General features: G+C 52.2%; 1 protein-coding gene across 1 annotated transcript; it reads left to right on the top strand.

Annotated features, from left to right (window-relative positions):
• The first annotated feature begins 818 nt into the window (after positions 1 to 818).
• LOC104357351 (fatty-acid amide hydrolase 1) lies at positions 819 to 11,852 on the top strand. Its single transcript, XM_042786158.1, has 15 exons — positions 819 to 1,160; positions 3,081 to 3,194; positions 3,932 to 4,075; positions 4,411 to 4,544; positions 5,644 to 5,850; positions 6,279 to 6,319; positions 6,874 to 6,998; positions 7,204 to 7,329; positions 8,461 to 8,558; positions 8,940 to 9,039; positions 9,351 to 9,391; positions 10,211 to 10,250; positions 10,824 to 10,932; positions 11,271 to 11,416; positions 11,508 to 11,852. Exons 1-15 carry the CDS (start codon positions 990 to 992, stop codon positions 11,634 to 11,636), a joined length of 1,725 nt encoding a protein of 574 aa, XP_042642092.1. The 5' UTR covers positions 819 to 989; the 3' UTR covers positions 11,637 to 11,852.
• Positions 11,853 to 12,673: the final 821 nt, after the last annotated feature.

Below are 12,673 nucleotides of genomic sequence, written 5' to 3'. Positions count from 1 at the left end.
GAGGGCTTCAACACCCTTCAGCAAAGAGCCCTAGGACGCTGTGTATGTACAGAACAGAATTTCTTTTGGGGGGGGAGCCAGGCTTGGGCACTGCCAGAGTAGCCCTGATGGCCTGAGGGTTGAAGTAAAACCTGTGGCCTGAGTAATAACGCTAGAAAAATCAAGTCTGGGGGCGTGCAACTCCATCAACATTTTCTAGCTCAGCACCTGCTCCGGGGTGCCTTGGGCACAGCTCATTTTGCTGGGAGGCAGGGGGAGGGAGAAGACATCCCAAGCCCTTCCCAACACATTTTCCACAACCTTATGGGCAGCATCGAAACTGGATAGCTTGAAATATTTGCTGATGAACATTTGCAAGCGGTGAAAGTATTTTAAGCACAGACCCCACGTGGGGCTGGCGACAAAGAAATTATTTTGGAGTTTCCCTCAAAAGTGAGCGCAAGGCCCCATCAAGCGCTCCCCTGCCCGAGCAGGGATGTCAGATTTCTGTGTCGGAAGCCACAGCACTTAGCAAAGTACAGGCACACCCATACTCTGCTGGTGATGAAGTGGACTTCACTGGTGACAGGCTGGGATATTTATTGTTTCTTTTTCCCACGCAGCTGCTTGGCTTCAGGAAACGCCGAGGAGCCAGGTATCTCTGGGACACCCTCCCCGGCTTCTTTGATGCTCCTAGCCAAGACTATTCCTGGAGAGGCTGAAAAACTACAGGGAGATCAAAGCCTCGCTTGGCGAACGGCAAAATAAATAAACCTCATCAGAGAGAGCTCGCCCGGCCCAGGGAGGGCTGAGTTTTCATTCAGCAGCTTTTCCCACTCCCAACTCCCCTCCTCCCCTCCCAGAGCAGCAAACGGGTTAAATCCTTCCCCGGCCAGCTCAACCCTCTCCCGCCCGGGGAATCCTGGCCAGGTTTTTCCTTCCGCTGCCCGCACCTCCCCGCCGGCCAGCGGGTGCCCCGGGAGGCGGCGAGGGGAGCGGGGCGCCCGGCCATGCGGGTCCCGCTGCCCGCCCTGCTCTGCGGCTCGGCCGCCGGGCTCCTGCTGCTGCTGCTGCGGTGGCGGCGCCGGCGGGGGCTCTGGAGGAGGGTGCAGGGGGCTCGGCAGAGGCAGGAGCGGAGCCTGGTGCAGATGGAGACGGCCGTGCGGCGCTTTCGGGAGCAGGTGGGTGCGAGAAGACGCGGTTCCCACTCTTTCCCCCCCACACACACCCCCCCGCACCGCAGCGGGGGGAGCGGGCTGCGGGCTGGCAAACCGCCTCCGGCCACGGCTCCTACACTCCGGCCCCGTCCCCTGGGCGTAGCCCCGGGGCAGCGGTCGGTGAAGGGGGAGCCAGCCCCCCACCCCCGCAGCGGGGAGGGGGTGTCTGCCTGCAAGGGGCAGCTGCTGGGCTGCTCTCGCAGGGCTGGAGCGGCATCCCAGCTCCTCATGCGGAGCTGCGGGGATTTAATTCCTAGGGTTTTTTGTTTTTTGTTTTTTTTTTTTTTTCCGAATCGATGTGTGCTTGCACCCCGCGCCACCACCGCCCCCTCCTGCAACGCAGCGATCCCCTCCGTAGCAGGGATGGGGAGGAAATGCTTCCTGGGGCAGCCGGTGCAGCGGGGGGGGGGGGGGGGGGGGGGATAACGGGCAGCGGCGCAGGCGCCCAGCAAACGGTAACCGGCGGCGGGGAGGGGACGCTCCGTGCCCCTGGTCCGAAAGCTTCCCGGCCCCTTCCCCCGTGGCAGGAGGCTCGGCTGGGCCGCCGGGGGGGGCGGCAGGAAAAGGGGCGAGGCAGCCGTGTTATCAGCGGAGGCCGAAGTGCAGCCGCTGCCCGCAGGGCCGGGGCTCGCTCGGGGTCGGAGTCCACAGGTTCAGCTTGGCCGATGAGCTTGGATGCTTTGGGGTTTGGTTGGTTTTGGTTGGTTGGTTGGTTGTTTTTTTGTTTGTTTTTTGTTTGTTTGTTTGTTTTTTGTTTGTTTGTTTGTTTTTCTTTTTTTTTCCCCCTCGTATTTAGTAGTGTCGTGCTTTAACCCCAGTCAGCACAATTAAGCAGCACGCAGCTGCTTGCTGGCGGCTTCTCCCTTCTAGTAGAATGGGGAGGAGAGTCGAAAAAAAAGTAGAACTCGTGAGGTGAGGTAAGAACAGTTTAGTAACTGAACTAAAGTATAATAACGAAATTTAATAATAATTATTAGAGTGAAAAGAAATACAACAAAAATAAAACTGAAGAAAAGATAAGTGGTGCACAACGCAGTTGCTCACCACCCACTGACTGACGCCTGAGCAGCAAGCTGCCCCTCCCAGCCAACTCCTCCCAGTTTATATACCGAGTGTGACATTCTGTGGTATAAATATCCCTTTGGCCAGCTCCACTGGCTGTGCTCCTTCCAGCTTCCTGTGCACCTGCTTGCTGGCAGAGCAGGGAAAACTGAAAAATCCTTAACTTAGGATGAGCACAACTTAGCAACAACTAAAACATCAGTGTGTTGTCAACATTATTCTCTCACAAGATCCAAAACACAGCACTGTACCAGCTACTACCAGGAAGAAAATTAACTCTATCCCAGCCAAAACCAGGACAAGTAGATGGTGAGGAAATCTCTGGTGGCCCAAAATTGACCTGTCTGCTGTCAGCCGAGGGGCTCCCTGGTTTGTGTGCTTTCCTGTAGGATAGCTTGATGCTGAAAACTGGCACCAGTTCTGCTTTTGTTTCTAGCTGGAGCAGTGCCTATAATCATGCCGCTGGTTCCCACTGTAATTCAACAGAGAATGTTACACCGAGCAATTCCCCCAGGCCTGGACAAGACTGGCCTGAACAAGACTGCAGGAAAAGCTTTGTCTTAAACAGGAGGTGCTTGATGAGACTGATCTGGCCAGGAAGGCAAGGTTTTAGAAAGCCTGGGCTACTACTGGCCTGCAGATTTCATGCCATGCTCACTGGTATTGGGTAGGAGCAGGATCACAGTCTTGAGGAAGATAGTGCATTTGGCTCCTAAATGGCAGATATTTTTTTGGATGGGTTACAGTGGTCACCAAGGGGAGAGGAGGACCCCACCAGCTGAGGTGGAGGTATGTCACTGTCCTGCTCAACCTTTTCCATAGCATCCTTCTGTGAACGTGGTCTCCATCCTCTCTCTGCCGTTGCCGGAGCTCTCCAAGAAACTCCGGGATGGCTCCCTCCCTCCGGAGCACGTCTTCTATGCCTACGTGGGTAAGGTAAGGAGCAAGGGCGGCAGGGCAGCGTCTCACCCATGGTGGGGCTGTTTTTTGGGGGGAGAAGCCCAGCACAAGGTTCAAACACTGGTTCAAATGCTGCTGAACCATCACGGCTTGCTGGTTAGTGCTGGGCTTTTCTGTGGGCGAGGGGAGAGCTGGGCATCTGGCTGCCTTGGCTCTCAGCCTGGTTTGGGACAAAACAGAGCAGCAGGCTAAGCATCTGAAGAGCCCATACCTTCCTAGGGGAGCCCATACATTCCCAGGGGCAGGTACAGCTATAGGGAAGTTGCAGAGTACTGCTGTTTTCTCCCCAGTGCTGCTGTTGTCTCCCCTCCATCTCCAGATGCGTTGGTAAACCTCAAAGACTTTGATGTCCGCTTTCATTCTCTACTGTTGCCAGAATGCCCTTATCACCTCCTGGGTTCCCACCTTGGGGTTATCTTTTTATGCCACCCCAGAAGCTCAATCAAGAGAATAGCCTTTGGTATTCTGCTGGGCTGAGTGCCTCTCTTCACCACGCACCAGCTGGTGCTGTAGCCCCCCTGTGACCAGACAGTATTTTAGAGTTTGGCATGAAAACGACTCGGAAAGGACCAGAAAGGGCTGGCCTGACACCGACTGCCCAGATGGGGGAGGTTCAAAAGGGGGAAGAAGCAGGTGTCCTTTGCAAAACAGAAGGCTGTTGTGCAGCGCTGCGGGCTGTCTCTCACCTGTGGGCTTTGCCTGCTTTCCCCAAGGCTCTCCAAATCGCCACAGAAACCAACTGCATCACGGAGTACCTGCAGGAAAGCGAGACCCAGCTCCAGAAGGTGAAGCTGACAGGGAAGCTGGATTTGCTCTACGGAGTGCCTGTCAGCATCAAAGACTCCATCGACTGCCAGGTACCGCCAGCGAGATACCATGTGTATCCTGAGATGCCTGTGATTTAAAGTTTGGTGGCAGCGGGAGGTTGACCTCAGCATCTGGCTTGACTTTGTCATAGCTGATGTGGGATGGCCTGCCTTGGCAGGTGATGGGATTTGCTGCCTGTCTCCCAAATGAACCAACAGAGAAAGCTAATCAGATTTGCTACTGACACACTATGCAACGTGTGTGTGATGAGTGGGTTGTTGGAGGTTCATGCACATGCTGGTATAAATATAGATACAGATAAAAATACAGGGGCAGGGGGAATTGCAGTCCGCCATTTGGAAACCTCATTGTCCTGTGTTCCCAGGGTCATGATTCGACGTTAGGATTTGTAAAAAACTTCAATAAACCTGCAGCAGAGGACAGCGTGGTGGTGCAGGTGCTCAGGAGACAGGGGGCAATTCCATTTGTCAAAACCAACGTTCCCCAGTCCCTCATCAGGTAAGGGGGCACTCCATTCCCTTGACATGGTGACAGTCCTCCCTCTCTCATCTCAAGTGAGGTTTTCTAATCAAGTCTAATTCTCATTTCCCACTTCTTTCTCCATAACAACACCTGGCCCCCATCCTTACGTGTCTTTTTTACTTTAAAAAGTAAACATATTTACAATAAGGATTAAAATTAACTCTAGTTCCAAATGAAATAAAGAAGCAAAATAGGAGAAGAAGAGGAGAGAAATCGCTGACGTTCTTTCCTCTGCTGGGTGTTTTAAATCACTATTTTTTTTTTTTTTTTAATTAACCCCTCAGAAATGGTCCTGTTAACTATACAGTGCAAACACATATTCATGGAAGGGGAAGCTAGTTAGCTAGTTAAGCTAACAACCTTAAATTATCCTGTGCCAAAATCTCCTGCTGTATCTGGCAAGATCACTCTTGACATCATGGATATAGGATGAGGTCAGGTGTGCTCTGCCAGACAGCCACCCTGCCAGTGTCCCTGTGTCCTGTCAGGTGAACTCTGGCAAAGCTCCTCCGTGGATGACTATTGCCCAATCTGTATGAAATGCCTTCTTTAAGGTGACACGGCAGTGACTGACCACATTTAAAAAAAGCCACGCAAAGAGGTTGCCCCAGGCATTATCAGATTTTGCGCCAGCTCCTGGGGGAGTCCCATGTTCTAATATTGCTGCAGTTGCTATTTGGCCTATTCCCAAACCGGGGCTCAGCAATGCCCCCCTCAGGGTGGGGGGGTATGGACATGGTCCGTGTGGGCTGCTCTGGATGTCCTGTGGCACTTGGGGACCACCTGAACAAGGAGGCTTTCCAGGAGGCTTGATGTATTTGTGCTGCCAGAGGGTCAGTGTGGGAAAGGCTTGACAACATTGAAATTAGCTGGCATTGAATCCTAAGTCCTGAGACCGCAGTGAAAAGGCTGGTGGTCTTCATGGGAGCTTTGGGAGGCTCCCTCGGATTAAGTGATGTCAGTGTAACAGCTAGTGAATTACCTAATTACCTTCTGAAGGTCTTTTTGTAGTGACTGGGGTCTGTGTCAGCAGATACCTACATTCCTCCCATTTTCAATCCCTCTCTCTCTTTAGCTATGACTGCAAGAACTTAATCTTTGGTCAGACATTCAACCCTCTGCTCTACACCAGAAGCCCTGGAGGCTCCTCTGGTGGAGAAGGAGCACTTGTAGGAGGAGGTGGGTCCATCTTGGGCTTTGGGACGGATGTAGGAGGGAGCCTGCGATTCCCTGCTGCCTTCTGTGGGATCTGTGCTCTCAAACCCACCGGGAACAGACTCAGGTACTGTGAGTAATGCAAGGATATCTCTGGGTGAGACCCACTGACTACCCTCCTAACCACTGTGCTGGGATGCTCCTACTCTGTGGGTAAGGGGAAACTCGGGAGGAACTGGGAAGGGCTCATTTCTCCCTCCTTCCCAGACATGTTCTGAGGCCTGTATGGAGGGAAGCACTGGTTCCCCCGGAACAGAGATGGGGAAACCTCTCCATCTGCATGCTAAGGGGGTGGTTGACCCTGGCTGACAGGGCATAAATCGTTCTGGCCTATGTTGGGTCTCTCTTGGGCTTCACCTTGGCCCTTCCTTCTGCTAACCTCTGAATCTGCAAAGGGAGGTCAGTGTCTTCATTACCACTTGCTACTGCTTAACGCCTTTCCCGTCAATGGAAACTACTCAGCTGCTGTATTTTGTGTGTCTCTTTTCTTTGCAGTAAAAAAGGAATAATCTCTGGTGTCCTTGGGCAGAAGGCAGGTAGGAATTGATGGTTGTCCACCAGGGAGGGCGGCAGGGCAGGGGTGAGGACCCTCAGCTGGTTATGGGGGACCTTCTCCAACACATTCAGAGAGAGAAGCAGGTTCCCTTTCAGGGACTGTGATTTCAGAGAGCCACCCCCATACCATGATTTCTGAGAAACTGGACTGTGCATGAGCCAAGAGGAAGGGTTTGTGTAACACATAAACCTCAACACACCCTGTAACCCTCAGGTTGCTGTGTTGTCTGCCGCTCCTTCATGGGAAGTGGGATTAGCAATCAAAGTGGGTGCCTTATGTTGTCGTTGTGTCGTGACTGACAAAACTTTTTGTTTAATTTTGTAAATGAAGGCATCATAGCACATATTGATGGATAACAGCTCTGGGTCCATAATAATGGGCCTGCTGGTGGGAGAACACCTGTAGGCATCCCCGGCCCAGTTCTCAAGGAGGAACTGTTGCCAACACTAGACTAAGTCAACATGATGCCAAGAGGTCATGCTTTTGCCCTTGAAAGACCCCTAGCCACAAATGCTCTCTTTTGGTTTCTTCCAGTGGTCGCAGCAGTGGGGCCAATGGCAAAAGATGTGGAGAGCCTGGCGCTGTGCATGCGGGCGCTCCTGTGTGAGGACATGTTCAGCCTGGACAGCACGGTGCCCCCCCTTCCCTTCAATGAAGAGGTAAAGGACCTCAGAGTGGGCCAAGGTCTTTGAGAACAGCTGCCATTGCTCAGGCTGAAAACACCAGTGGAGTCCTCCGGGATCCATGGGTGGGCACGTGGGCGAGAGAAGTGCTGCTCTCCAGATTCTCCCTAGGGTGTGGGTGTACTCTTGGCTCCTGACACCGCTGACATCCTTCCAGCTGGCGCTCTCCCTTGCTCTGCAGGTGTATTCCAGCACTCAGCCCCTCCGCATAGGCTATTATGAAACCGATTTCTTCACCATGCCAAGCCCTGCCATGAGACGCGCTGTTCGGGAGACGAAGCAGCTGCTGGAGGATGCTGGTCACACGGTAAGATGTTGCATGAAGTCATGCTGCATCTATTCTTCCTTCTTACCATGTCTTTGGGACCCATGGGTGAACATCAAGCAAATTTGGCAAGGAAAGGGGGCCTGGAATCCACTCAGCTTCTCACAGCCTTGATGAAAGTAGATATCTGATTCTGGAAAACAGAAATTCTTTATATTGCAACTTGGTTTCTCTTCTCAGCAGAGTCTCAGTGCTCTTTAGGTGCTGGTGAACACAAAAGGGAGGCCACCCTGATCCGTAACACGTGCTGGGGAGTAGACACACTGCTGTATGACCTGTGTGCAGTGTGGGTGCGTTTACTCACACCCTGGCTGAGATCCACATTGTGCTAGGTGCTGTACAAACCAGGTCCCAACGCAGTGTCTACAGGGAGCTTACAGTCCCGGTGGTGTATGATTACCATCAGCTCAGAGTGTTTCCTGAGCCTGATGGACCAAGTCTGTTCAGTGACTGTGACGAACTGTTGTCCAAGTACTTGTTTAGTCTGTTCTCTTCTGCATCATATCCTTTAGCAAGCAGTTCCACAGATCTACTGCATGTAGATACCACCTCCTGGTTTTGTACCTGGAAACAAGGACCTAAGGGGAAAATAAAAGAGCAGTTGCAGATGGCAGTTCTTTTATAGCCAAGCAGTCCAATATTGACCCAGACCCATTTCTAGGGTCTCAGGTTTATGGAGTGCTGAGCAGGGATTGCCTTCTTCCTCCACTATGCCATTTCAGCAAGTCCTCTCCTGTGTGTGAGGCATGGTCATGGCTGCGTGGCCCCCCTTACCCTCACACAAGGATCAGGAATGAAGTGGGGAGCACAGACTCAGGCTCTCTGTTACCCACTGCCAGTTTATGAGGGACCTTTGTGACTTAGGGCTGCTTAGACATCAGGGGGACAAGCCCATCCTGTGTCTTTTGACTCATCAGTTGTTACTCAAAGGGAAAATGGTGCTTTCAAGGAAGGGTGGGATGAGGAAGACCTGGTGGCCTCAGATGCTGGAGGATTTCCTGAGGGCTTGTCAGAAAATCCTGAGCCCAGCTTGGCCCACTGCGAACCCTCAGTGACTTTTCCCACAGCTTGCTTGTGCTTGTGCCACTGACTCTCCCTCCGTTATCCTTCCAGCTGGTGCCCTTTGAACTCATGAATGTGGACTATGTGATCTTTAACTTCTGCATCAGGGGAGTGTTTGCAGATGGGGGTGCCTCCTATGTCAAGAAATTGTAAGTATAGCCAGGAACAGTTTGGTGTGATCAGTGCCTTTCTATGAAAATCCTCCCTAGGGTCTGGCTAGCATCTGGATACAGGTAGCAGATCTACTGGATGTAGATAGTGGCTGATATGCACTGGGATTTACTGGGGAGCTTGCCACCAAGCGATTGAGCTGAACCTTGGGTCTCGTTGGATTGCTACCAGCCTTGACAGATGGAAGGAAACTGAGTGCTGGTATCTTATAAATACTGTGAGAATCAGAGGAGCCCAGAGGAATGGAGAAAACCTCTCTGTCACTTAGATGTGCTGTGCAGAGGGGTTGGCCTTATGAAAGTTTATCTACTGTGATTATTTCCTAACAGTGCTCAGCTAAACACCCTTTTCTCTTTCAGCGAAGGGGAGCTGGAGAAAGGCAGCATGGGGCTGTTATACTGGTTGGCGAAGTCACCAAACTGGCTAAAAACTGTGCTCTCCTGGATTGCCAAACCCTTCGTAAGGTCCATTTCTTTCTAGCGTAGATGGAGTTAAGCAATAGGTGGTGAATAACTTGTCTCCCATTGCAGTAAGGCTTTATCCTAGGGAAGTCTCTGGGCATTGCTTCCTGGCTGTGCTTAGACATATCTCTGAAATTGAGTGTTGTTGCTATTTCTGTTCCTTCTCTCACCACTTTGGGGAAGATCCACAAGTCCTGCCTGAGCACTGAGTCAACAGCTTGTATTTGTGATGGAGCTGTCTCAGAGGACAGGGCTCGGATTAATGTAAATTATTTTCTTTTTTTTTTTTTTTCACTTTTTCCTTCTCAGGTCCCTCGATTGTCAGGTATCATAAGAAGTATGAGAGCAAAGTGAGTAACTAAGCCTGAGCAAATGTGCAAAGATTTGGGTTTCTCTTTTGGGGAGCAGCAGTGTTTGCTACGTTAGGGATACTGCTCCAACTGCATGCACCTGGAAAAATACAAGTCAAAAGACAGAAGGGTGGGAGCAAACTGAGAGCAGTTTATGTCAACACTATAATCCTGCAAGGTTTGGCAAACTGTTCTAGTACTGAGGGAATGAGGGTGAGGGCTCACGGCCTCTTGCTTAAGAACTCGGTGAAGCTTGTGGGAACAAAATACAGAGTTGGCTTCAGCACCAGTTAATGTATCTGTCATGCCATGAAGCAGGGACCCTGTAAGACAGAAGGAAGGTAAATGCACAGGGAAGGAGGCTTGCTCTTGCTGCGATGTCAGTGTTGGGCAGTTAATGGTGAAAAAGGACTCAAATCCCATAGCAGAAGGTGTATTTTGTGCTCTGTCTACAAGGCAGTACATCTGTCCCCACATCAAAGGATCAGTCCACCTCACACAGAGAGATATGATGTTCCTGGGCTTCCACCTCCTCAGCATTAGTGGCAATAACAGGGCTGGACACTTCTCAGGCCAAAGCAGCACTGCACCAAATCTGCCTTTAGTCTTCAGCCTTCCATCATGGGCAGAAGTAGAAATAAGACCCCCAGCCCTTCAAAGCAAAGCCAGGACTTTGCCCAAGTCCTCTCTTCCCTTGGCTGCAAATCCAGGAGCAGAGCTAGCTTGTGCCCATCTGCTTTTTGATGCCCTTCCCTGCCCCTAAAGCTGTTCTTTGCAGCACCTCTTGATGCCTTTCATTGGTTTTGTTTTCTTTTTCAGCACGGTGGATGAAGTCTGGAGTCTTCATCATGAAATTGAGGTAAAGCATTGCAATTGGGGGTTAGATAGTTTTTGCTTTATTTCTCTTTGAGAAGAAGCAGATTCAGTACACACCAGGTTTAGGAGATGATCAAATCCATGGTGATGTGAGGTAGGAACATAAGTTACTCCTCAACAGATCTCACTTGAATGTGCAAGTTCTTAGCACATTTAAAGATTAGGACAACACATAGACACATTCGTGATCCTGAATCAGACCTGAATTCTTTACTGCTACACTTGAAAATGTAGGACATCAGCTGCAGCAGACTTGCCTTTATTTTCGTTCTAGTTTCTTCCGGACCCTTGCCCATGTCCCAGGTTGCCATGTGCCCCTGCACCCAATCTTTCCCCACCTCCAGTTTAGCAGTGGGGAGGGTGCTTTGTACACTGGTGGGGCTGTTGGCCAAGCAGCAAAGGGTTGCTGCATTTCAGCAAGATCGGGACTCACGTAGCCTGATGGCTGCTCCTGGAGAAGGGCTGAGAGCCCAGCTGGACACCCATGGAGAGCCTCAGCCAGCAGCCATGGGACAGTACATCCACCCCACTGACCACCAGTACGTTTCCTCCTCAGGAATATTGCCACCAGTTCACCGCCCAGTGGAAAAAGCTGAATCTGGATGTCATGCTTTGTCCCATGCTGGGCCCGGCACTCGGCATCGGCTACCCTGGGAAGGTCTCAGGTAGGACTGCTGATGGGGGACCTTTGCCTCCAGCATGCCCCTGCAGCAGCTCACCAGTATCAATGAGAAGCGTTCCTTCTCCTCTTCCCCTGACATCCCCAAGGCACTGGCCGGTGCCGGGGAGAACTCAGTTCTTGGGGCAGCCTCAGCCCCAGCCCGTGGGGTACACCAAGGACAACCCCCTCCCCATCCATGTGGGAGCCAAGGGGCAGGTGTCCATCCTGCAGCCCTTGAGATCCCGTGGCAAATGCCCAATGAGCTGGAAGCTCGCCTACGCAGAGGGGGGCGAAGGCTTTCCCTGCGGTGGGCTGGCGCTGCGAGCTCCTCCTCTCCCCCAGTGGCAGTCAGCTACACCATCCTCTACAACGCCTTGGACTTCCCCGCCGGCGTGGTCCCCGTCACGATGGTGACAGACGAGGACGAGGAGGAGCTGAAGGGCTACCAGGGGTACTTTCGGGACTGGTTGGACCGGACCTTGGCAAAGGTGAGTGGCGCCAGGTTCCCCAGGGCCACGAGCATCCCAGTCTCTTCCCTTGGACATCCCCCTGCCTTTTCCACCTCTGTTTGTGCCACAGGCTTTCCATGGCAGCGTGGGGCTGCCCGTGGCTGTGCAGTGCGTGGCCTTGCCGTGGCAGGAGGAGATGTGCCTCCGGTTCATGAAGGAGGTGGAGACCCTCATCTTGAAGAAAAACAGGCTTGTCTGAGTCCCACACGCTCGCCCGGATCAGGATGCCAACTAACATCAGCACAGGTCGTCCTTTGGTCTGACTCGCCCACAGGACTCGTGTTCCCCTCTGTGAGGATACGGGGCTGGCTGGGCTGGCTGCTGGCTTTGGGGTGCGAGGGGAAAGCGAGGCAAGCTCTGCAGTGGTGGAGCACTTCCAATCATTGTCCTAATACAGTATTTTTTGTTATCAGAAGTCTGCTATTTCAGGTCTGTGTTTGGGGGGGTGGGGGGGGTTGGGGTGGATTTTAATAACACTCAACACCCCCCAGGAAAGTGCAAGAACGTGATCATTCTCTTACAAATGGGGGAACTGAAGCATGGGGACTGGTTTTGTCCAAGACATTCAGACTGCTACATGGAGTGCTGTAGGAAAAGGGATTTTCCCCTCCAATCTCAGCTCCCTGAGGACGAAATCCAGTGTTTTCCCTGCTGCAGACCAGCAATCTGAGGTCAAAGCTGAGCCTGCCTGCAGGCTCTGGCAAGCAGGGAAGGAACTGGCCCACTTCCCACAGCGCAGGGCTGCTGGCACCCTGCACGCTGTGGAGGGAAAACTGAGGGATGATGAACTCCCATCTGCTTCAGGCACCTAGTCCTGCTTTCCCCAGAGCAGAGGTATGAGGCGCTTCAGCTCATGGTATTGCATGTATAAAGCAGCGTGCTGGGGTCGGACAGCCAGCTGGACAGCCTGCCCTGTACACCCTCTCCTCCCGTTCGGTGGAGGGGGACATGCCAGGTTTTCCAGTGAGATTTTCCAGCTGCTGACACCGGGATTGGTGGCACCTGCTGCTCCCAGCAGGTTTCCAAGCATGCCCCGGAAAAGGATAGCACAATGCAAAAGCATTTTCCCAATGCAGAAATGTCACAAGCCATTTGTAACAAAGCTCTGTCAGGATTTATGTTTGTTTTTTTTTAAAGTATTGTTTAAACCAGAGTCATGCAAAAAGCATTGGGTCTTTTCAAGGGCTGGGCAGAGAGGTTTTATCTAGGAGAAGCAGCTCCCAGGACCCTGACTCT

Source organism: Tyto alba, unplaced genomic scaffold, assembly GCF_018691265.1.
Source record: "Tyto alba isolate M040663 unplaced genomic scaffold, T.alba_DEE_v4.0 Super-Scaffold_1000006, whole genome shotgun sequence".
In the NCBI taxonomy this organism is placed as follows: domain Eukaryota; kingdom Metazoa; phylum Chordata; class Aves; order Strigiformes; family Tytonidae; genus Tyto; species Tyto alba.
Note: the sequence above shows the minus strand (reverse complement) of the source record. Positions and strands in the feature narration are given on the sequence as shown.

Coding starts and splice junctions, on each gene's coding strand:
- LOC104357351 (XM_042786158.1), top strand. CDS start 990: ATGCGGGTCCCGCTGCCCGCCCTGCTCTGCGGCTCGGCCGCCGGGCTC. Junction 7,330..8,460: donor TGGAGGATGCTGGTCACACG/GTAAGATGTTGC, acceptor TTATCCTTCCAG/CTGGTGCCCTTTGAACTCAT. Junction 8,559..8,939: donor GCCTCCTATGTCAAGAAATT/GTAAGTATAGCC, acceptor TTTCTCTTTCAG/CGAAGGGGAGCTGGAGAAAG.